The sequence below is a fragment of the Pelophylax lessonae genome (genome assembly GCF_965119305.1).
Source record: "Pelophylax lessonae genome assembly, chromosome: 10".
Lineage (NCBI taxonomy): Eukaryota > Metazoa > Chordata > Amphibia > Anura > Ranidae > Pelophylax > Pelophylax lessonae.
The window spans coordinates 232,962,783-232,988,845 of record NC_138777.1 but is presented as its reverse complement, the minus strand read 5'-3'; the positions used below and the strand labels follow the sequence as shown (position 1 = coordinate 232,988,845).

General features: G+C 42.6%; 1 protein-coding gene across 1 annotated transcript in view; it reads right to left on the bottom strand.

The window, feature by feature from the left end:
• The window catches only part of ADAT1 (adenosine deaminase tRNA specific 1), a 50,295-nt gene that overhangs the window by 13,997 nt on the left and 10,235 nt on the right, over positions 1–26,063 (bottom strand). Inside the window, exons 5-8 of the mRNA XM_082269780.1 lie at positions 14,350–14,480; positions 8,302–8,806; positions 8,086–8,225; positions 6,220–6,319 (exon numbers count right to left, since the gene is read on the bottom strand). Of these exons, the coding sequence (XP_082125906.1) occupies positions 6,220–6,319; positions 8,086–8,225; positions 8,302–8,806; positions 14,350–14,480 (876 nt within the window). The remainder of the gene's footprint in view (positions 1–6,219; positions 6,320–8,085; positions 8,226–8,301; positions 8,807–14,349; positions 14,481–26,063) is intronic.

Sequence of the window (26,063 nt, the reverse complement as noted above, 5' to 3'; positions counted from 1 at the left end):
ACCCCCATTCCAGGCTGAAGCTCTGCTCCAGGTACTCTCTTACTCACCGGCCAAATCCAGGTTCTCGACCTGGGCCAGAAGGGGCGGTTGGGGGGAACTGGAACAGCTCGGTTGGGGTTCCATTGGGGCATGGAACGGGCCTCTGCTCAGACACAGTTTACACAATCCATGCTGGGAAGGGGTGGGAGAAGGCCTGCACTCTGTCCTTGTCTTCAACCCACACTCAGTAGGTCAGCAGCAGAGACTTTTTACTTTTCTTCATCAGGAATCCTTTAGGCCTGTCTGTGGCAGACGTGGTGCAGCCTTTTTACGGGCATCAGAGTGGCCCAGCGGGCAATTGCCCCCCTGCCCCCTGGCCCAGTCCTCCCCTGCAGGAAAGGCAAGATGAGCAGCAGAACCTGCAACTAACAATCCTTCCCATCTGCCTTAAAAACTGCCCGCCTGATACCTAAATATATTGCCAAGCAATTCTGAATACTAAAACGAGCTTGACAAATACTTTTGATTTACAAATAGATCCTGTTCCTGATATTTTCAGATTTGTCTACTGAGTATAGAACTCGGTTTTATTACCCACATTAGTATTTTCAAGGGAAAGGACAAAATATTTTCAGTGAGCCCATGTTGTGTATAGAATATGGATGGGGTGGGGAAGAGTTACAATCAGTCACCAATGGGCATCTGTGATAATATGAGGCTCTGTTCCTGAATTGTAGTATTAGGGAAGCCCTACCTCAGTTAATGCGTCACTAAACCCCCATCATAGAAAACGATCAATAAATGGTGAATTCCATGCGGTTCACACTCACTCAGTCACTATGAGATTCCTTTTCTGTATTCTGCAAAAAACCTAGATGATCCAGCTGCTCTCTATCTCCCCCTTCTGTCCATGTCCCCACTGTGTTTGAGGACTTTGCAGAGCAGTGTTGGCAGCTCTGCACATGCTCAGTTTCCAGTGAGTTTCTATGCTGAGCATTTCCTCCCTATAACATCTGAGCAGCCCATTTGACTATAGAGTCACACATGTGGGTGTATCCACCATCACAGCACATTCCCTCCCTCCTCTTCTACACCCACTAACCAGCTAAACACAATGGGGGCAGGTTATTACATGTAGATTAATGGAGGCTTCACCTCCCTCTCATTCTAAGACAGTGTTTCTAAACCTTTTTTTCAGTGAAGGCAACCTTTGCAATTATGGACAGTCTCGAGGCACCCCATTCTTAAATATAAAAAAATGATTCTAAAAGTTTTACATAATGCAGCAACAGCCACAGGTAGGGCACCCAACGTTAGAAGTAGTGGTGCACCGATCCGACTTTTCTTGTCCCGATACCAATACCGATATCTGGCATTGTGTATCTGCCGATACCGATCCGGAACTACACACATACACAATATGCATGCGGCTGCAGTACAGAGCAAAGCCGCTGCTACATGTGTAGGGCTCCTCCATTCACAGGCGGAGTGCATCTGATATCACTCCACCTGTGAGCCGGTGTAACGTGAGAATTACCTACCCCGTGAGAAAAACCTACCCTCGTCACTTCCTGCCAGGAACAGCTGAGCAGCGCAGCAGTGCGCATGCTCACAGCCCCCGATACCTAATGGAAGAGCTGAGGATCAGACTAGTGCGCATGCGCACTAGTCGAAAATGATCACGGTGTCCGTGAAAAAAACCTACCCGCGCGGGGGTTACATTAAAACATCTGTGCTGCACTACGAGTCATCTCCGCTCCTGTCACAGTCACTACCCTGATCTTGGCTAGTAAATATAAAAGCGGCTCTGGGCTCCGTGATTTATATTTTCATACAGCCGCCACCGCTTTTATATTTACTAGCCAAGATCAGGGAAGTGACAGGGACAGGAGCGGAGATGACTCATAGTGCAGCACAGCTGTTTTAATGTAACTGCTCGCGTTACACACACTGCCGTGAACCGGAAGTGACGAGGGTAGGTTTTTCTCACGGGTAGGTAATTTTCACGGAACACCGGCCCTATACAAGAAGTAGCGGCTCCCATCCCATACTACTACTGCACCAAGGGACGGCTGAGCCTGAACCAGATCGGCCCGTGGATCGGCGGCTCCGTGCAAGTAAGGGACGGCTGAGCCGGGACACAGCAAAACCGGATCGGCCCGTGGATCGGTTAATTTTACCGATCCCCCGATCCAGCTATTGTGGCAGTATTGGCGCCGATATCCGATCCTAATATCGGATCGGTGCATCCCTAGTTAGAAGGGATTTATTCTTCCATCACTTTTGCACACTGATACTGACTAGTATTCCAAGGTTTCTATCCTCCCTCAATTTCTCTCCATCAGTCAGTTAATGTCGCCCCAGTACTGAGGGAGAGGGGCAGAGGAAGGTCAAACAAGGATGGTGTGGAGGCAACAGACATCCTCCTTATTAACTGATGACGTCATTGGTTGTTAGGATGCCAGTGTCTAGAAAGTCATAATGGTGCATAATGGAAACCCGTGGCTTTGTTTGCTTTGTGTAACTTAAAGGCAGGCTTCATCCACCTGCTGGCTTGCAAACAATTTTTGATTCATTTTTTAGGCTTTTTGCCAAGGCATCCCCTGAAGAAACCTAAAGGCACCCTGGTTGAAAAAGGCTGTTCTAAGACACAGGTTGTATGGGAGTGACACAGCCTGTGACTGGCAGAAATCCGCCCACACCAGGTTATTTCCAAAAAATAATAAAGATTTGATGTCAAATATATATTTGTATGATGAATTAAAAACGTTTATTGATATTAAATATTTATTTTTACTCTGTATTCCAAAGACTGATTTTTTTTTTTTTAACATGGGATCAGAAGCAGAGGACTAGAAGCTCCTCCTGCTTATGTTTCCCTGCAGACAGGCTGGGAGAGAGCTGGGTCATGTGACAGCTGGATATCAATTAGGAAAAAGGGACTTCAATGTTTTTTTGTTATTAAAATAATGACAGTGTCATCATCCGCATACAGAAATAGAAGGGAGAATGGAAATTACAGTGTGTGTTTAGTATCACTTTAACTCCTTGTCTGAACAGAAGCGTAAGGCTGTAAGGTCGATCTTTGTTTTACCCCTTAAAACCAGCGCCTGGTGGCCCATTAGGGGGTTTAGTATGCTGGGACGTACGGTCATGTGACTGGTGTGATTAGCTGTCACATCATCAGAAAGCTCCCAATCGCAAGCTGCAAACAGGAGCTTTCCATTAGCTGCCGGTAATTCTGCGAGAAACGCAGGGTGCGCGATCTCGGCACAGCTCTACTGGTGCTATTGCGCGCAAATACACAGCCCCCCCTGTGCCAAAGCCTGGCCAATGACAGTCCGCATATTTGCCTGTGCTCGGCGCCACAGAGTTAACCGGTTCCCCACCAGCCGGCGCAGATATACTGCGGCAGGCTGACTCTTACAGGCAAATTGAAGTACATGTACGGCGCTCGCCTGAAGGCTGCTAGGGGGCGAAAGCACGCCACCGGCGGCGTGCTCCCGCCCCCGCTCGTTCATGGGGAAGCGTGTGTCAGGCGGCTCCGATTCCCCCCTGACACCGGCGATCTCTCCCCGCTGAGGGAGAAGGACGGTCGGCTGATGTAAAACACAGCTGTCCGTCCTTCTCCCTGCAATGATCACAGAGACCATGTGATCCTGCTATATAGGATCACATGTCTCTATGATCATTTCACAAGCCACGCCCCCCCCCCAGTTAGAATCACTCCCCTAGGCTTACATTTAACCCCTTGATCACCAACGGTATTAACCCCTTCCCTGCCAGTGTCATTATTACAGTAACAGTGCATATTTATAGCACTGATTACTGTAGTAATGTCACTGGTACCCCCAAAAGTATCAAAAATGTCAGTCAGGGGTCCGATCTGTCCGCTGCAATGTCGCAGTCCCGCTAAAAATCACTGATCGTCTCCGTTACTAGTAAAAAAAAAAAACACAAAACAATAAAAATGACATAAATCTTTCCCATAGTTAGTAAACGCAATAACTTTTACGCAAACCAATCAAAATACGCTTATTGCTCATTTGTTTACCAAAAATATGTAGCAGAAAACAAATTGGCCTAAAATGTTAAAAAATTTTGATTTTTAATTTTTTTTGAGAATGTCATAAAAGAATGTGAAAAATATTGTTTTTTTTTCAAAATTGTCGCTGTTTTTTTGTTTATAGCACAAAAAATAAAAATAACACAGGTGATCAAATACCACCAAAAGAAACCTCTGTTTGTGGGGAAAAAAGGACGTAAATTTAGTTTGGGTACAGCGTCGCACGACTGCGCAATTGTCCGTTAAAATAACGCAGTGCCGAATCGCAAAATAGGGCCTGGTCAGGAAGGGGGCAAATCCTTCCGGGGCTAAAGTGGTTAATGTATATATGTGAAGCCTTATCTTGTAAGGAAACCCATTCAGTTTAAAATAGAAATGAAAGGGTATGTTCTCAGCTGCATTAGAGGTGGGGGTAGGGGTGGTGAAGGCGGAAGGGGCGTGTCAGTAGGGGGCAAAGAAACAGCAGCATACTGATCTTCCCAGTAAGGAGCTGTGCTTGGGGAGTGTATCAGAACAAGTCTGACCACTGTAGGACAGGAAAGAAAGAAAGGAAGGAAACAGGCGCAGCTGAATGTAACAACAATTTATTACATGACAAATGAAAGTAGTAACTCACATAAAAGTTCTCTTGAGACCATGTTCCATAGTCAGATCGCTTCCTGTACTCAATCTTCCACTTCTCGATCGGACTATGGAACCTGGACTCAAGAAAACTTTTATGTGAGTTACTACTTTCATTTGTCATGTAATAAATTGTTGTTACATTCAGCGGCGCCTGTTTCCTTTCTTTGTTGCCAGCGGGATTTTCCGTTTTTTTGCCTGCCAGAGCTGCCCTGAACTACAGCATTATTAGTGAAGTCTGGTCCATAACAGCCCTTGACTATCTGGCTGTCTTATGCTGGGGTCCTTTTCTTTTGGCACAAGCGCCCAACATCCCTCTACTGTAGGACAGGAAGGCTGTGCTCCCAAGTAGAATGCGAAGAAGACTGACGACGTTGGGATGGATGTGCTCTCATACCTAGGGTGGTCAGTTTGCAAAGGAAAGCAGGGGGACCGACAGGAACACCAGGGATTTCAAACAAAGGTAGCAATACAAAGAGAACAGGATACTTTCTTATTATATCTATTTGCACTTGTGAGATAGTGGAGTGCTTGCAGCAATTAATTGCTACCTGGTTGCTCGTGGGATTTATTGATTACATTAGGATACTTTTTCATACAAGTACATGGTACAGCAGGCACATATCAGGAATATGAAACGTTGCGGCAACATACACATGCGATTAGAGGGGAAGCGTTTTAACCTCAGGCAACGTGGGGGGTTCTTTACTGTTAGGGCTACAAGATTGTGGAATTCTCTACCACAAGAGGTGGTTTCTGCGGGAAGTATGGTGGCTTTCAAAAGACTCTTAGACGTACATCTCAAGGATCAGAACATTCAGGGGTATGAGAGATGATTACGGCCACACACACCTACACAGGTTGAACTGGATGGACTGTTGTCTTTATTCAACCTCAACTACTATGTAACTATATGGAACTTTAATATACCATCTACCAGCAGAGAGTGTAAGTTATCAGCCCTGAGTTCAGGCAGGCCAAAGGCCAGTATTCTTACAGCCTGACATTTGTGTTCTGACAAGGAGAGAATACAAGAAACTAGCAGCACACACAGCCATCCCTGATTGGTAAGGCTACAGGAAGACACAGCCTTAAAATGTTGATTCAAAAAAAGGATAGAAAGGAGTAGAATGACGAGAGAGATGAGTTTATCAATGTGCTGCTTCACTTTCACTGACCAGTTACAGGTCGGATAAGGGTCCACGACACCTGGGCCCAGAGGAAATTGGATGAATGATGATGCTGCCATTTAACCTGGAAGACTTTGGACCTCTAGTGGCAGAAGGGAATTACTGCAGTGGACAGTTGAAGCAAAAGCTGCTATTTATATTATAATTTGCTTTTTTTTTTCTTTTTAACTGGAGTTCTGCTTTAGCTTCTTACATGTAGTTTCAATGCCCCTGACTATAATGGAATTGAACACTTCAGCAAAAATACACACCAAGGAAAAGTGATGACAATGTTTGTTAGAAAGCGGTGAATGGATGATTGGATTTATAGTGAATGGATGATTGGGTTTATAGTGAATGGATGATGTACAGTTTGATTGATACCTGGACTGTGGGGTTCCAATGGCCTTCTTCGTGGTTCCCTGTCTGTAGCCGTTAGCAGTGACATCTAGAGGCTGCTGTGGAACTGCACTCCAACTGATAGCTGTGGATGAGGGGGGACAAGTATTAGGAGTTGTGTAGTAACAATGTGCTTATCCCTAACACACAGGAACTCACAGACGTGTCCAGCAGTGGAGAACAATAATACCCGGCTTTCATTTATTGATTGTCAGATGAATCCCATAGTTTGTGGGCTCTATAACTTTCCTACAGATTAAATAATATACACTGATTTGGATTATTCTCACCAAAGAAATGTAGAAGAATAAATTTTGACCTAAATTTATGAAGAACGATTAACACATAAAAAAAGCGATAACTGAAAACTGGCCTGGGCAGGAAAGGGGGTGAAAGTAAAAATAAATAACAGAGGCCCAGTACGGAATCCTGGAAATAAATAATGGAGGCCCAGTACGGAGTAGGGATCGACCGATTATCGGCAAAGCCGACATATCGAGGGCCAATATGCACTTTGCCCAATATATCGGAATCGGCCTTTTGATTTACCAATATAACTGATATTTCAGTAAAGTGCTGTACCGGAGTGATGCCTGCAGCTAGAGGAATCACCCCGGTACCGGCGTCCATAGCCGACGTTCGGCTGTCTTGTAATGACAACTGATGCGGCTGAGAAGCCGCTCGGCTGTCATTCCAAGGAGCGGGAGGGGACAACCCCACCTCCAGCGGCTCGCCCGGGTCTCCTGTCCCACCGGGAGACCCGGGCATCCTACCTTCACTGCTGCCGTCTGACTGGTCTCCATTTCTTTGAATTCGGCACCGCCGAGTACCCGGAAGTGATGTCGACATGACATCACTTCCGGGTACTGGCGGCACCGAATTAAAAAAACATACAGCATTCAAAACAGCCAAACTTGGCGTTTTGAATGCTTTTAAGTGCAGAGGAGGGGTTTGGGGTCTTTTAGACCCCCCAGATCCCTCCACCACAGTACCTGTAGACATTAAAAAAAAAAAAAATTTATGTCTGAAAATATTGGCCGATACCGATATCTGATGAGCAAAATATCGGTATCGGCGGTAAAAAACCGATATCGGTCGATCAATAGTACGGAGTCCTGGTAATAAATAAATGAGGCCCAGTACGGAGTCCTGGAAATAAATAACTGAGGCCCAGTATGGAGTCCTGGAAATAAATAACTGAGGCCCAGTACGGAGTCCTGGTAATAAATAAATGAGGCCCAGTACGGAGTCCTGGAAATAAATAAGTGAGGCCCAGTATGGAGTCCTGGTAATAAATAACTGAGGCCCAGTACGGAGTCCTGCTAATAAATAAGTGAGGCCCAGTATGGAGTCCTGGTAATAAATAACTGAGGCCCAGTATGGAGTCCTGGTAATAAATAAGTGAGGCCCAGTATGGAGTCCTGGTAATAAATAAGTGAGGCCCAGTACGGAGTCCTGGTAATAAATAAGTGAGGCCCAGTATGGAGTCCTGGTAATAAATAAGTGAGGCCCAGTACGGAGTCCTGGTAATAAATAACTGAGGCCCAGTATGGAGTCCTGGTAATAAATAACTGAGGCCCAGTACGGAGTCCTGGTAATAAATAAGTGAGGCCTAGTACGGAGTCCTGGTAATAAATAACTGAGGCCCAGTATGGAGTCCTGGTAATAAATAAGTGAGGCCCAGTACGGAGTCCTGGAAATAAATAAATGAGGCCCAGTACGGAGTCCTGGTAATAAATAACTGAGGCCCAGTACGGAGTCCTGGTAATAAATAACTGAGGCCCAGTACGGAGTCCTGGAAATAAATAACGGAGTCCCAGTAATAAATAACGGAGGCCCAGTATGACTCACCTGCCCCACAAGGAACCAGTTTTCTTGTATTGTCTCCATTTTTCAGCGCCTCCCTCCCATGGTGGAACTGGGACTGGGACTGTCTGATCTCCAGTGTATGCGCTGTAAACCCTTCCGGTAGAGCCGTCACCTTTGCGCACCTGCCGGTTAGAAGACACGTCACGCTCTATGCCATGTGTTGCCTGCAGCAAAATCACACATAAATCCCACCAATACCTGCTGTGCAGAGCCCTCTCCATGGACTCCAGGCTAAACGGACACTTTCCAACCACAAGCGACTCAAAGTAGATTGGCTGTTGCAGAAAATGCATGAGCAGCGTCCCCTGGCAGCCGAGCACGTTCCATCGGGCCATCTTATCGCTGCAGGACATGGACAGAGTGCGGTCTCCGCGGCCTGGTTTGACGCGGAGCGCCCCCAAAGTGTGATAGTCCACCCCGGGGTTGTGACTATCCTGGGCATCCCCGGGCACACACTTCGCTCCTGTCCGGTAGATATCCGGTGTGGTGCCTCCATCTGTTGTGTGACTCTCTTCCAAGTCATGTGACTCATCTCTATCGTGTTTCACTTTCTTGGTCCCCGAGGAAAGATCGCTGTCCCCCCTCTTCCTCTTACACCCCGAATTCAAAGAGTTGGTGACCGCTGAGGTCTTCTCCCGCACAGTGGAAGTGGGGCAGAGCTGGTCTTCCGGGGGGATCATGGGGATTATTGAAGCATCACCGCCTGGGAAGAGAAGGGTTAACATATCAAATATGCAGAACTGGTAGGTAGAGCTTGTTGATTGGCTCTGAGTCCATAGCCGACCTATCAGAACCCTCAAATATAGATCAGCCCATAGACATGGAGCAACGACTACTCCTGTTCTGGTGATGTCCATACAGTAAAAGGGTAACTCCACTTTGGGCCCCTTTCACAATTGTGCGACTCGTCCTGCGACTTCACAAAGTCACATGACCAATCTTACCCCATGATTTCCAATGAGTACGGCTCATTTCTGTGCGACTTCAAAGTAGTCCCTGCACTATTTCAATCTGACATTGATGCGACTTGAGGTCCATGGACTAGGGATCAACCGATTATCGGCAACACCGATATATCGAGGGCCGATATGCACTTTCCCCGATATATTGGAATCGGCCCCCAGAGGTTACCGATATTGCCGATATTTCGGGAAAGTGCTGTACCGGAGTGATGCCTGCAGCTAGAGGCATCTACCCGGTACCGGTGTCCATAACCAACCGTCAGCTGTCTGGTAATGCAAACCGATGCGGCTGAGAAGCCGCTCGGCTGTCATTACAAGGAGCGGGAGGAGGCGTCCCCCCCTTCCCCCCTGGCTCACCCGGTCTTCCGTCCCACCACATCAGCTCCAGAAAGTTTTACCTTCTTCATGACCATTCAATTTTTTGCTATTCGGCACTGCACCACTTTAACTGGTAATTGCACGGTCATGCAACACTGTACGCAAATTCAATTTACATCATTTGTTTCACACAAATAGAGCTTTGTTTTGGTGGTATTTGATCACCCCTTGGTTTTTTTTATATTTTATTAAACAAAAAACAAAAAAAAATTATATATGTATATATATATATATATATCTCTATATATCTCTATATATAATATATATATCTTGCTCTCTCTCTCTCTCATATATATATATATATATATATATATATATATATATATATATATATATATCTTGCTCTCTCTCTCTCATACATATATATATATATATATATATATATATATATATATATACACACACACACACACACAGTCAGGTCCATAAATATTGGGACATGGACGCAATTCTAATCTTTTTGGCTCTATACACCACCACAATGGATTTGAAATGAAACAAACAAGATGTGCTTTAACTGCAGCCTTTCAGCTTTAATTTGAGGGTATTTACATCCAAATCAGGTGAACGGTGTAGGAATTACAACAGTTTGTACATGTGCCTCCCACTTTTTAAGGGACCTAAAGTAATGGAACAGATTAACAATCATAAATCAAACTTTCACTTTTTAATACTTGGTTGCAAATCCTTTGCAGTCAATTACAGCCTGAAGTCTGGAACGCATAGACATCACCAGACGCTGGGTTTCATCCCTGGTGATGCTCTGCCAGGCCTCTACTGCAACTGTCTTCAGTTCCTGCTTGTTCTTGGGGCATTTTCCCTTCAGTTTTGTCTTCAGCAAGTGAAATGCATGCTCAATCGGATTCAGGTCAGGTGATTGACTTGGCCATTGCATAACATTCCACTTCTTTCCCTTAAAAAACTCTTTGGTTGCTTTCGCAGTATGCTTCGGGTCATTGTCCATCTGCACTGTGAAGCGCCGTCCAATGAGTTCTGAAGAATTTGGCTGAATATGAGCGGATAATATTGCCCAAAACACTTCAGAATTCATCCTGCTGCTTTTGTCAGTAATCACATCATCAATAAATACAAGAGAACCAGTTCCATTGGCAGCCATACATGCCCATGCCATGACACTACCACCACCATGCTTCACTGATGAGGTGGTATGCTTTGGATCATGAGCAGTTCCTTTCCTTCTCCATACTCTTCTCTTCCCATCACTCTGGTACAAGTTGATCTTGGTCTCATCGGTCCATAGGATGTTGTTCCAGAACTGTGAAGGCTTTTTTAGATGTTGTTTGGCAAACTCTAATCTGGCCTTCCTGTTTTTGAGGCTCACCAATGGTTTACATCTTGTGGTGAACCCTCTGTATTCATTCTGGTGAAGTCTTCTCTTGATTGTTGACTTTGACACACATACACCTACCTCCTGGAGAGTGATCTTGATCTGGCCAACTATTGTGAAGGGTGTTTTCTTCACCAGGGAAATAATTCTTTGGTCATCCACCACAGTTGTTTTCCATGGTCTTCCGGGTCTTTTGGTGTTGCTGAGCTCACCGGTGCATTCTTTCTTTTTAAGGATGTTCCAAACAGTTGATTTGGCCACACCTAATGTTTTTGCTATCTCTCTGATGGGTTTGTTTTGTTTTTTCAGCCTAATGATGGCTTGTTTCACTGATAGTGACAGCTCTTTGGATCTCATATTGAGAGTTGACAGCAACAGATTCCAAATGCAAATAGCACACTTGAAATGAACTCTGGACCTTTTATCTGCTCCTGGTAAATGGGATAATAAGGGAATAACACGCACCTGGCTATGGAACAGCTGAGCAGCCAATTGTCCCATTACTTTTGGTCTCTTAAAAAGTGGGAGGCACATATACAAACTGTTGTAATTCCTACACCTTTCACCTGATTTGGATGTGAATACCCTCAAATTAAAGCTGAAAGTCTGCAGTTAAAGCACATTTTGTTTGTTTCATTTCAAATCCATTGTGGTGGTGTATAGAGCAAAAAAGATTAGAATTGTGTTGATGTCCCAATATTTATGGACCTGACTGTATATCTCTCGCTCTCTATCTATATATATATATCTCTCTCTATCTATCTATATATATATATATATATATATATATATATATATTATATTATATATATTCTCTTTACTTTCTGCTATTAAATATTTTCAATAACATTTTTTTTTTTTTTTTTATTTCAATTTCTTCATAAGTTTAGGCCACTTAGTGTCACAGGTCCCCAAAAAGTGTAGTGTCAGAATGTCCACCGCTGATTACTAGTAAAAAAAAAAATATATATATATATATCCCATAGTTAGTAGACGCTGTACCTTTTGTCCAAACCAATCAATATACCCTTTTTGAGATTTTTTTTTTTTTTAACCAAAGACATGTAACAGAATACATATTGGCCTAAATTGATAGACATGCTTTTTTTTTTTTTTTTTTTTTTTGATTTTTAGCAGAAAGTAAAAAACTTATTTTTTTTTTTGCAAAACTGTCGGTCTTTTTTTGTTTATAGCACGAAAAAAAAAAAATTTTTTACCAAAAATATGAGGCAGAAAATAAATTGCCCGAAAACTATGAAAAAAAATTAGATTTTTTATATTTTTTTTTTTTTATTGGGAATGTTATATAGCAGAATTTTTTCAGAATTGTCGCTCTTTTTTTTATTTATATAGCACAAAAAATAAAAACCCGGCAGAGGTGATCAAATACCACCAAAAGAAAGCTCTATTTGTGGGGAAAAAAAGGATGTCAATTGTATTTGGGTACAGCGTCGCACGACCGCGCAATTGTCATATAAAATAAGCGTGGTATTGCAAAAACAAAACAGCCATTTTTTTTTTTTTTTTTTTTTTGTAAAACTGTCGGTCTTTTTTTGTTTATAGCACAAAAAAAATTTTTTTTTTAACAAAAATAAGAGGCAGAAAATAAATTGCCTGAAAACTATGACAAAAAATTTGATTTCAAAATTTTTTTTTATTGGGAATGTTATATAGCAGAAAGTAAAAAAACTGTTGGTTTTTTTTTCAGAATTGTCGCTCTTTTTTTGTTTATAGCACAAAAAATAAAGACCACAGAGGTGATTAAATACCACCAAAAGAAAGCTCTATTTGTGGAGGAAAAAAAGGACTTCAGTTATATTTGGGTACAGCGTCGCACGACCGCGCAATTGTCACATAAAATAAGCGTGGTACTGCAAAAAAAAAAAAAAGCCTTGAAACTCTCCGAGATTTGGTCCAGGTAGCTCTTTCTTCCTTTTTTATTTTCTGTTTTTTTTTTCTTTTTACTTATATATATATTTTTTTTTTAATAGGGTTTTAGTTTTGATACTATGTGGGGTTGGGAAGGTAACCAAGGTTTTTGGACCCATCATGTCCTCCTTTGGGTATCTTTGTATCACGGGCGCTCCATGGGGTGGATTTGGGTGGGGGGTGGACCCTCCTGGCCATATTGAGAGACCAGGTGGGGAAATACCCCTCTGTCTACCTGTCGTCGTGCCCCTGTGATTAAGATTATGCTTTATGCATTAAAAACTGATTACTTATAATTGGGGTTGTAAATCCCAATTGTGCTTATTTTGATGTATTTGTAATGTAATATTACCCTGTGTTCTTTAACCACTTCTGGACCGGAAGATTTTCCCGCTTAATGACCAGGCCCTATTCTGCAATTTGGCACTGCGTGAATTTAACGGACAATTGCGCGGTCGTGAGACGCTGTACCCAAATAAAATTGACGTCCTTTTTTCCCCCACAAACAGAGCTTTCTTTTGGTGGTATTTGATCACCTGTGTGATTTTAATTTTTTGAGCCATAAACAAAAAAAAGAGCGACAATTCTGGAAAAAAAAAAAAAAAAACAATATTTTTCACATTTTGCTATACAACGATCCCAAAAAAAATAAAAAATAAAAAAAAAAAAAATTTTTTTTTTAACATTTTAGGCCAATTTGTTTTCTGCTACATATTTTTGGCAAAAAAAAAAAAAAAAATCGCAATAAGCGTATTTTGATTGGTTTGCGCAAAGGTTATTGCGTCTACTAACTACGGGAAAGATTTATGTCATTTTTATTGTTTTTTTTAACTAGTAATGGCGGCGATCTGCGATTTTTTTGCGGGACTGTGACATTGCGGCGGACAGATCGGACCCCTAACTGACATTTTTGACACTTTTGGGGGGGACCAGTGACATTACTACAGTAATCAGTGCTAAAAATATGCACTGTCACTGTACTAATGACACTGGCAGGGAAGGGGTAAACCCTGTTGGTGATCAAGGGGTTAAATGTAAGCCTAAGGGAGTGGTTTCTAACTGTGGGGGGGCGTGGCTTGTGAAATGACCATAGAGACCCGTGTTCCTATATAGAAGGATCACAGGGGCTCTATGAACATTCCAGAGAGAAGAACGGTCAGATGTGTTTACATCAGCCAACCGTTGTTTTCTCTCAGCGGGGAGCGATCGTGGGTGGCAGGCGGCAATCGGAGCCGCCTGACACGCGCGCTGGCTTCCCCGCTGACGATCGGGGGCGGGAGCGCGGCGGCGCGGGCTCGCCCCCTTGCTCCTCCCAGGCAGATTCCGTTTATTAAAGTGATTCTGCCTGCAGGTGCCCCTCTGCCGACATTAATATACAGTAAGCAGTCAGCAAGTGGTTAAAACGAATAAAAATGATTGGAAAGTAAACAACAAAAAGAGCGACTATTCGGAAGAAAAAAAAAAAATATATATTTTTTACTTTCTGCTATATAACATTCCCAATAAAAAAAAAAAAAATCTAAAAACAGCCATGAAGGGGGGGGGGGTAAATCTTCTGGAGGCCTGTATTTCTGTATATGGGGGGGGGGGGGGAGGGGCATACTGTGAGAACTCCCAGGAGACACGTACAAGGTGTGTGACTGGTGAAAAACACAAAGGAGACCCCGCCTCTTACGCTCCACTTTCGGCTTTCACTTCCAGGAAGGAGGACGCTGTCTTGGCTCTTGGTCAATGCCAGGGAAAGCTGATGGAGGAGGAACCTGGCCAGAGAGAGGATGATAATCCCGTTAATCCGTTCTCCTGGCATACAATACAATCCTATGAGCTGCCAGCTGAAGAGTTTACAGCCAAGAATGGTGACTGCGAGCGGCCGAGCGTTCTGGGCGATCACATGACCTACTGATGTCAGACTTTGACAAACGCCCAACAGAGCAGCGCCAGGGGAGCAGTAACCAGAATATACAAATCTTATACATGTTCTGAACACTCCTATTATTGGCATTTAACCACTTCTGGACCGGGCCTATTTCTGACATTTGTTTTTTACAAGTTAAAAATCTGGATTTTTAGATAGAAAATTACTTAGAACCCCAAAACATTATATATATATATATATATATATATATATATATATATATATATATATACACACACACACAGTGCCTTGCGCACCCCCTTGAACTTTGCGACCTTTTGCCACATTTCAGGCTTCAAACATAAAGATATAAAACTGTAATTTTTTGTGAAGAATCAACAAGTGGGGCACAATCATGAAGTGGAACGAAATTTATTGGATATTTCAAACTTTTTTAACAAATAAAAAACTGAAAAATTAGGCGTGCAAAATTATTCAGCCCCTTTACTTTCAGTGCAGCAAACTCTCTCCAGAAGTTCAGTGAGGATCTCTGAATGATCCAATGTTGACCTAAATGACTAATGATGATAAATAGAATCCACCTGTGTGTAATCAAGTCTCCGTATAAATGCACCTGCACTGTGATAGTCTCAGAGGTCCGTTTAACCGCTTGCCGACTGCCTAACGCCGATCTACGTCGGCAGTCAGCCCCTCACAGGCAAAGTGACGTAGGGCTACGTCGCTAGCCTGTGAGGGTTTAGGGAGCGAGCGTGCGCTCCCGCTCCTGCGCGGTCACGCACCCCCCCGCGCGCGCGCGTGTGACCGGCGGACCTGATGTCCGCCGGTCACTCGGCGATCGTCGGGGGAGAGGGAGAAAGTCAGGCGGCTTGTGTAAACAAGCTGCCTGTCATTCTCCCCTGTGTATGAAGGATGATCATACGGTTCTACTATGTAGAACCGTTGATCACTGTTCATACATATGAAGCCACAGCCAATCACAGTAGAAAGCACGCCCCTAGGGACACACATAGCCCCGCCCTTTCAAATAAAGTTAACCCCTTCACTGCAAGTGTATTTTTACAGTAACAGTGCATATGTATAGCACTGATTACTGCAGTAATGTCACTGGTAACCCCAAAAGTGTCAAAAATGTCAGTCAAGGGTCCGATCTGTCCGCCGCAATGTCGCAGTACCGCAAAAAAAAATAAAAAAAAAAAAAAAAAAAAAATCGCAGATCGCCGCCATTACGCGTTAAAAAAAAAAAAAAAACAACAAAAATGACAAAAATCTTTCCCTTTGTTAGTAAACGCGATAACTTTTGCGCAAACCAATCAAAATACGCTTTTTGCGATTTTTTTTTACCAAACATATGTAGCATAAAACAAATTGGCCGAAAATGTTAAAAAATTTAGATTTTTACATTTTCTTTGGGGGGGAATTTCATATAAAAAAAATGTGAAAAATATTGCTATTTTTGCAAAATTGACGCTCTTTTTTTGTTTATAGCGCATGATCAAAAAATCGCACAGGTGATCAAATACCACCAAAAGAAAGCTCTGTTTGTGGGGGAAAAAAGACGCCAAATTCGTTTAGGTACAGCGTCGCACGACCGCGCAATTGTCCGTTAAAGTCACGCAGTGCCGAATCGCAAAATACCCCCTGGTCAGGAAGGGGGTAAAATCTTCCGGGGCTTAAGTGGTTAAAGCGCAGAGAGCATCATGAAGAACAAGGAACACACCAGGCAGGTCCGAGATACTGTTGTGGAGAAGTTTGAAGCCGGATTTGGATACAAAAAGATTTCCCAAGCTTTAAACATCCCAAGGAGCACTGTGCAAGCGATAATATTGAAATGGAAGGAGTATCAGACCACTGCAAATCTACGAAGACCTGGCCGTCCCTCTAAACTTTCAGCTCATACAAGGAGAAGACTGATCAGAGATGCAGCCAAGAGGCCCATGATCACTCTGGATGAACTGCAGAGATCTACAGCTGAGGTGGGAGACTCTGTCCATAGGACAACAATCAGTCGTATTCTGCACAAATCTGCCCTTTATGGAAGAGTGGCAAGAAGAAAGCCATTTCTTAACCACTTAAGCCCCGGAAGATTTTACTCCCTTCCTGACCAGGGGGTATTTTGCGATTCAGCACTGCGTGACTTTAACGGACAATTGCGCGGTCGTGCGACGATGTACCTAAACAAATTTGACGTCCTTTTTTTCCCACAAACAGAGCTTTCTTTTGGTGGTATTTGATCACCTGTGCGATTTTTTGATCACGCGCTATAAACAAAAAAAGAGCGACAATTTTGCAAAAATAACAATATAAAAAGGCAGTGCCAGGTACTCTTTATGGAGGGATCGGGGGTCTAAAAAGACAGCAGCGGAAATACTCATCTCTCCTCCCTTCAAGGAGTGTTAGTGGGCCCCATGCCAGTATGCACTGGTCCTTCCTAATGCTGGCCATACACGCACAGAATTTCGGCCGTTTGCAGACTGAACAATTTTTCGTGGGAAAGCGAATTGGCCACTAACTGACAGAATAAACTCTATTACATAATCGTTTTCATGATCATAATGATCGTTCGATAACATGCGCAATACGAGTCAGAATATTATTTTCGTTTAAATTTTACCATACACCTATAAACTTTCGTTTGAAACTATAAAGGTTTTCGCTATGGATCCATCGACATTGGCCGCGCACACGATCAAAATCGTTGGTAAACTTGTGTTCACTAACGGCCTGATTTTCGAACGATCTTTCCTAAAACTACCATTTTCGGGGCCGAAATTTTGTGCGTGTATGGCCAGCATTACCTCCTCTGTACAGTTGGTTTTGCACAGAGCAGCCCGGATCCTCCTCTTCTCAGGTCCCTCCCACCTGGTGAGTGCCCCCATAGCAAGCAGCTTGCTATGGGGGGGGGGGGGCACCTATGCAGAGTCTCATCTCCCTGTAGAGCTGCACGATTAATCATATGAAAATCGCAATCTCAATTCACCCTCCCTGACGATCTAAACCTGACATATGCTGGATTCTTTGCATAGCTAAGGAAGCAGAGAGAACAGCTGTGGAAAAAAAAAAAGCCTCCCAAAAACAAAATCAGCATTAAGTCTCCCAGTAACTATAAACAAAATGATTACATTGTATCTTTTCCTTCCCTCTGCCAGGGAGAAAGGAAGTTTAACCTCTTAAAGACTGGACCTTTTTCTGACACCTGTTGCTTGCAAGTTAAGCACTTAAGCCCCGGAGGATTTGGCTGCTAAAAGACCAGGGGGTATTTTGCGATTCGGCACTGCGTGACTTTAACGGACAATTGCGCGGTCGTGCGACGCTGTACCTAAACGAATTTGACGTCCTTTTTTTTCCCACAAACAGAGCTTTCTTTTGGTGGTATTTGATCACCTGTGCGATTTTTTGATCATGCGCTATAAACAAAAAAAGAGAGTCAATTTTGCAAAAATAACAATATTTTTCAAAATTTTTTATATGAAAATTACCCCCCAAAAAAATGTAAAAATCAAAATGTTTTAACATTTTCGGCCAATTTGTTTTATGCTACATATGTTTGGTAAAAAAAAAAAAAAAAAAAAAAAAAAAAAAAAATCGCAAAAAGCGTATTTTGATTGGTTTGCGCAAAAGTTATCGCGTTTACTAACAAAGGGAAAGATTTTTGTCATTTTTGTTGTTTTTTTTTTTTTAACGCGTAATGGCGGCGATCTGCGATTTTTTTTGCGGTACTGCGACATTGCGGCGGACAGATCGGACCCTTGACTGACATTTTTGGGGTTACCAGTGACATTTCTACAGTAATCAGTGCTATACATATGCACTGTTACTGTAAAAATACACTGGCAGTGAAGGGGTTAACTTTTTTTGAAAGGGCGGGGCTATGTGTGTCCCTAGGGGCGTGCTTTCTACTGTGATTGGCTGTGGCTACTAGTGTATGAACAGTGATCAACGGTCCTACATAGTAGAACCGTATGATCATCTGTCATACACAGGGGAGAATGACAGGCAGCTTGTTTACACAAGCTGCCTGCCTTTCTCCCTCTCCCCCGACGATCGCCCGCCGAGTGACCGGCGGACATCGGGTCCGCCGGTCACACGCGCGGGGGGGTTCGTGACCGCGCGGGGAGCGGGGGCGCGGGGGCGCTCCCTAAACCCTCGTAAAGCTAGTGACGTAGCCCTACGTCACTTTGCCTGTGAGGGGCTGACTGCCGACGTAGATCGGCGTTAGGCAGTCGGCAAGTGGTAAAAATCATTTTTTTTTTGCTAGAAAAGTACTTAGAACCCCCAAACATTTTATATATTTTTTTAGCAGAGACCCTACAGAATAAAATGGCGATTGTTGTAATATTTTATGTCACACTGTATTTGCGCAGCAGTCTTTCAAACGCAATTAATAGACTTTTTTTTTTTTTATTCATTAAACGTAACAGTAAAGTTATCCCAATTTTTTTTGTTACACAGAGAATCGTGATCTTTATTTCAAGCTAAAAAATTGGATTTTGGCCAGAATCGTGCAGATCTATCTCCCTGTGAAATTTTTTTTACTGGTTACCAGTCATTTTTTTTTATTTCTTCCATTTGCGAAGAATCGCTCCTTCTCACCAAGCTTCTTGCTGATGGTCTTGTAGCCCATTCCAGCCTTGTGCTGGTCTACAATCTTCTCCCTGACGTCCTTTGACAGCTCTTTGGTCTTCCCATGATGGTGAGGTTTGAATGGAAGGAAGAGATTCTGTGGACAGGTGTCCTTTATACACATAACGAGTTGTCGCTGGAGAGCCTTCTTACATAGACAGGACTAATCTGTGTACCACATGAGCACCTACTGCCAGTATGTGGGAGTCAGAATTATTGTTGGTTGGTTGGGGATCAAATACTTATTTTTTACTAAAACCACTTACCAACCAGCCGCTGCAGTTATATAATAATATTTCCTGCAGGTTCCTGCGAATTGCCGTACTTGTACGGCGGTCCGCGGGAGCAAACCTGGGGGCGCGCGTGCCATAGTTGATCTATGGGGCCGGCAGCCGCGTTTGCCGTCGGGCACCCGCGATCGCTCCCTGTGAAGAGAGAGAGCGGCGATCTGCTGTTCTCTCGGCTATCAACACAAAGCTCCTCCTATTTAGGAACACATATCTCTGTACTGATTTCACAAGCCCATCCCCCTTTAGAAAACACCCCCTAGGCTCACATTTTAACCCTTTGATCGCCCCAAGGTAACCCCATTCCCTGCCAGTGCCATTATTACAATGACAGTGCATATTTATAGCACTGATTACTGTAGTAATGTCACTGGTCCTCCCAAAAGTGTCAAAAATGTCAGTTAGGTGTCCGATCTGTCCGCCGTAATGTCGCAGTCCCGCTAAAAAATCGCAGATCGCCGCCATTACTAGAAAAAATAAATAAATAAAAATTACATAAATCTTTCCCCTAGTTTGTGGACGCGATAACTTTCACGCAAACCAATCAATATACGCTTATTGGGATTTTTTTGTTACCAAAAATATGTAGCAGAATACAAATTGGCCTAAAATGATGAAAAAAAATTTTTTTTTGGGAATGTTATATAGCAGAAAGTGAAAAATATTACTGTTTTTTTTTTTTTTTTCAGAATTGTCGCTCTTTTTTGTTTATAGCGCAAAAAAAAAAAAAAAAAAAAAAAAAATCGCACAGGTGATCAAATACCACCAAAAAAAAGCTCTATTTGTGGGAAAAAAGGACATCAATTGTATTTGGGTGCAGCGCCGCACGACCACGTAACTGTCTGTTAAAGTAACGCAGGCAATCGCAAAAAATGGCCTGGTCATTAACCACTTGCCGACCGCCGCACGACTATCTACGTCGGCGGTCAGCCCCTCACAGGCAAACTAACGTACGTCTACGTCGCTTGCTTGTGAGGGTCTAGGGAGCGAGCGCTGCCGGAGGCGCGCTCCCGCTCCCGCGTGGTCACGGACCCCCCCCGCGCGTGTGACCAGCGGACCCGATGTCCGCCGGTCACTCTGCGATCGGCGGGGGAGAGGGAGAATGTCAGGCAGATTGTGTAAACAAGCCACCTGTCATTCTCCTCACTGTAAAGACACTGATCACACGGATCTACTATGTAGATCCGTTGATCAGTGTCCTTACAGCTATAGCCACAGCCAATCACAGTAGAAACCACGCCCCTAGGGACACACACAGCCCCTCCCTCCCAAATAAAGTTAACCCCTTCACTACCAGTGTATTTTTACAGTAACAGTGCATATGTATAGCACTGATTACTGTAGAAATGTCACTGGGACCCCCAAAAGTGTCACAAATGTCAGTCAAGGGTCCGATCTGTCCGCCGCAATGTCACAGTACCGCAAAAAAAAAAAAAAAAAAAAAAAAAAAAAAAAAAAAAAAAAATCGCAGATCGCCGCCATTACGTGTTAAAAAAAAAAACAACAAAAATGACAAAAATCTTTCCCTTTGTTAGTAAACGCGATAACTTTTGCGCAAACCAATCAAAATACGCTTTTTGCGATTTTTTTTTACCAAACATAGGTACCATAAAACAAATTGGCCGAAAATGTTAAAAAATTTTGATTTTTACATTTTTTTTGGGGGGAATTTCATATAAAAAAAAGTGAAAAATATTGCTATTTTTGCAAAATTGTCGCTCTTTTTTTGTTTACAGCGCATGATCAAAAAAAACAAAAATCGCACAGGTGATCAAATACCACCAAAAGAAAGCTCTGTTTGTGGGAAAAAAAAGGACGCCAAATTCGTTTAGGTACAGCGTCGCACGACCGCGCAATTGTCCGTTAAAGTCACGCAGTGCCGAATCGCAAAATACCCCCTGGTCAGGAAGGGGGTAAAATCTTCCGGGGCTTAAGTGGTTAAGGGGGGAAAATCCTTCCGGGGGTGAAGTGGTTATGAGTTTGAGGTTTCGATTAATGAAAATCTGTCAAAACAATGTCCCCCGTGTCCTAAAGGCGGGCTGAATTTCCCATATCCTGGGTCTGTCCGAGAAGAATGTGCGGGGGGGGGGGGGGGGGGGTTGGGTAGCGCTGTTACTATGCGCAGCCTCCCAAGAATGTGACAATGACACTCGGCAATCCAACCTAACAAACACAAGATGTGTCTTCTCCGTCCTCCCTGCAGCTACAAATTCCTTCACATCGATGTGTGAATTGGCCCTTCAAAGTCTCCGTGTAGAGATGTCACCGGCACACCAGAACGCTTCCTGCTCTGCAATCGCAAACAATGTTTTAATAGTGGAATTAATTTTTAAGAGGTGCAAGTGAACGATCGCTTGCTAACCACTTCTGGACCGGAAAGGATTTCCCCATTTAAAGACCAGGCCGTTTTTTGCGATTCGGCACTACGTTACTTTAACCACTTGCCTAAAGTGCACTTTCACCCCCTTCCTGCCCAGGCCAATTTTCAGCTTTCATGCTACACTGTACCCATATGACATTTTTATCATTTTTTTCACACAAATAGAGCTTTCTTTTGGTGGTATTTAATCACCGCTGGGTTTTTTATTTCTTACAAAAAAAAGAAAAAGAAAAAAAAAGACAGAAAATTTTGAAAAAAAAAGTTTTTCTTATTTTCTTTGAGTAAATTTTGAAAATAAATAAATTTTTCTCCTTTACTGATGTGCGCTGATGAGGTGGCACTTATGGGCACTGATGAGGAGGTACTAATATGCTCCACTGAGAGGTGGCACTGCTGGGCACTGAGAGGCGGCACTGATGGACACTGATGGGTGGCACTAATGGACACTGATGGGTGGCACTAATGGACACTGATGGGTGGCACTAATGGACACTGATGGGTGGCACTAATGGACACTGATGGGTGGCACTAATGGACACTGATGGGTGGCACTAATGGACACTGATGGGTGGCACTAATGGACACTGATGGGTGGCACTGATGGGCAGCACCATCAGTGCCCATAGTGCTGCTAGTCAGTGCCCATCAGTGCCTAGATGAGCAGGCACTGACTGGCAGCACTATGGGCACTGCTGGGCACTGAGAGGTAGCACTGCGAGGCGGCATTAATGGGCACTGATTGTGGGCACTTATGGCATTTTATTTCCCGCTTGTGTAATCAGGGCACTGGTGATCAGTGCCCTGATTATATTTCTCTGTGTCCCCTATGAGGAGCAGCCGCTGATCGGCTCTCCTCTTCCTCACACGGTCTCTGGGAGAAGCTGGCGATGAGAGATGATCTCATATGTTTACATTTGAGATCATCTCTCATTGGATGTTTTCCGATCGCGTGGCAAATGGCCGCTGTGATTGGCCATTCACCACGATCTGTGATTGGCTGTGTCCAAGGGACACGGCCGGCACAGATTTTCCCCGATGCGCGCGCGCGGGAAGCCTGTTACTGGGAGGCCGTTTAAAGACGGCCTCCCGGAAATTAGAGCCCGCACTGTAGCCGTCTTTCGGCTATAGCATGGGCGGGAAATGGTTAACTGACAAATAGAGCTTTCTTTGGTGGTATTTGATCACTTCTGCAATTTTTTTTTTTTTTTTTTTTGCGCTATAAAAAGAGTGACATTTCTGGAAAAAAAAATAAAAAAACAATATTTTTTACTTCCTGCTATAGAACATTCCCAATAAAAAAAATCGAATTTTTTCATCATTTTAGGACAATTTGTATTCTGCTACATATTTTTCGTAAAAAAAAAAAATCCCAATAAGAGTATTTTTAATAGTTTGCGCAAAGGTTATCGCGTCTACAAACTAGGGGAAATATTTATGTCATTTTTTATTTATTTTGGTTAAACAAAAACCACATCCAATCTCCACCTTCCGCCACTCGCTCGGGCTCTTCTGTTCCAGCAGGAGACCGGAGCGACCAGCCGACACACCCGCTTGCTGGCCCGGAGACCTGAACAAAGCTGAAATCGGCTTGGATCGGATCTCGGATGTGGTAACCCGGAAAAGCCACATCATGACATCACTTTCAGTTTATGGCACCAGTTTTTAAAAATCAAAAGTATTCAAAAACATCGATCTTGGCGTTTTGAATGCTTTTTGAGTGCAAAGGAGAGATTTGAGGTCTTATAGAGCCCCAGAGCCCTCCAAAGAGAGGACCTGTCATGTGCCTATTGCTGTCACAGGGATGTTTATACTCCTGGTGACAGCAATAAAAGTGATTAAAAAAAAAAAAAAATTTATAAAAAATGTTAAAAAGCAAAAAGAATATAATTTTTTTATTTTTTGCTTTAAAATTTTTTATTATTTTTAATATATAAATAAATACAAAAAAAAAGAAAAAAAATAATTATAAAAAATTTTAAAATCAAAAAGAAATAATATATATATATTTTTTTTTTTTTTTTGCTTTAAAATTTTTTATTATTTTTAATATATAAATAAATACAAAAAAAAAGAAAAAAAAATTATAAAAAATTTTAAAATCAAAACACACGCAAACCACAATTGTCCCAAACAAGTGAGGTATCACCGCGAAAGTCAGGTCATGGGCAGTAATTCCAGCACTAGATCTCTTCTCTACATCTAAAGTAATAACCTGTCAAGGCTTTTAAAGTGTTGCCTAAAATTTATGTCGTTTTTGGCCGTTGTGCAGGCATGCGCAATTTTAAAGCGTGACATGTGGTATTTATTTACTCGCTGTGACATTAGCTTTTATATTTTTACAAAAAAAAATTGGTTATGTATTGTATTTTTTTTTCATTAAAAATTTAAAAAGCGTATTTTTATTTTTTTTCTTAAATGTACCAAGTACTGCATTTAAAAAACCGCTGCGCAAATACCGTGTGACAAAAAAAAAAAAATGCAAAACCCTCCACTTTATTCTCTAGGGTCTCTGCTTTAAAAAAAACACATTATATATATATATATATAATTTTTGGAGGTTTTAAAGCGGTAGTAAACTCTGACAAAAAAAAAAAACCCTGCAAGACAAAGGCATAATAATCTAGTATGCATGGCATACTAGCTCATTATGCATTACTTACCTTACAACGAAGCCCCGACACGGACCCCCGGACACCGCTGTGGGAGCGGACATGATCCCACGGCGTCTCTTCCGGGTTCCACGACTCCTGCGCTGTGAGTGGCCGGTAGTCGCGATGACGTCACTCCCGTGTTCCCGGCAAGGAACTCTGAAGGTCCCCCCGGACCTTCAGAGCGCATGTGCCGCACTGGTCAGCGGCTGCATGCAGTGGTAATATCTCTTAGACCGTGCAGGTTTAGGAGATATTAATTGTACCTACAGGTAGGCCTTATTATAGGCTTACCTGTAGTTAAAAGTCAAAAAAAATGGTATACTACCGCTTTAAGTAGATTACTATAAAAAAAAAAAAATGATTTTCACACGGAAACAAAGTGCCAGAAAATGCCTGGTCCTCGAGTGGTTGAAAGTCTGCAGCTACAGTATTAGTATTATTAGTAGTAGCTGCTCAAAAGCTCAGAGAAAAGACAGAACTTTACCTACAACCCATAACAGTTTGATAATTAATGTTCATACATTCCACATTAATAATTAAGCTACCAAAACTAGCATGTGCTGTAAATCCAGAATTGCTCCTGTTTCTGTTGGTGGCGGCCGCCATTTTGTTGAAGCCCAGAGCACGCACTTCCTTATTGGAAACTCTCCCCCTCTCCTTGGTCTCAAAAACTATACGACGCTTTCTGCAATTAAAATATGTAAATTTCCAACCTTGATCTTATGCCTTGGCTCAGATAGAGAAGGAGGCTGACAGAAGCTTTACAGTGCTAAAGTTCACAGGCAGAATATTAGAGAGATTAGACACTGTGCTTGGAAGTGTAACTCCTGGGTCCCCCTAGCAGCAGAGTTTCTGTTCTCCCTAAGCTGTGTTCTTTCCGCATCCTCTCTGTCTCAGTCCTGTTGATTTCTTTCCCCTTCAGCAACAATAAATCTTCTATAAAAAAAGCCAACAAAGCTAAGCACTGTAAAGCTTCTGTCAGCCTCCTTCTCTATCTGAGCCAAGGCATACAATCAAGAATGGAAATTTACATATTTTAATTGCTAAGTTTGGAAACAATGGCACCACATGCCTAATGTTGTAATAGATAATTTTAAGAGATTTGGATGGGATTTTTTTTTTTTTCTTTTTCATAGGCACCAAAGAAAATAAAAAAATTTATAAAATGCTTTTACATTATCATTACAAGACAATAAAACAGAGATATATCAAACGATATAACATCTTGTTAAAAACAGATGACAACTTTTGTAGTCATACGACATTTAAAACCGTTGTTTGTATTAAGCAAAGAGGTTCCAACACGTTTCGACTCAGAGTCTTCATCAGGAAAACAAACATGATTTTGATTTCTAAAATACAAAACATGCTCAATTTATTTGCACAATTTACATGAACATAGGATATGTATAGAATCATAAAAATAATAAAAGATAAATGAGACTAGAGACTCTCTCCTAAGAACCGCCCTCCACAGCGTATACTAATGAAAGTGCAAAGGATACTAGAAGTGTCAGAAAATAAAATAA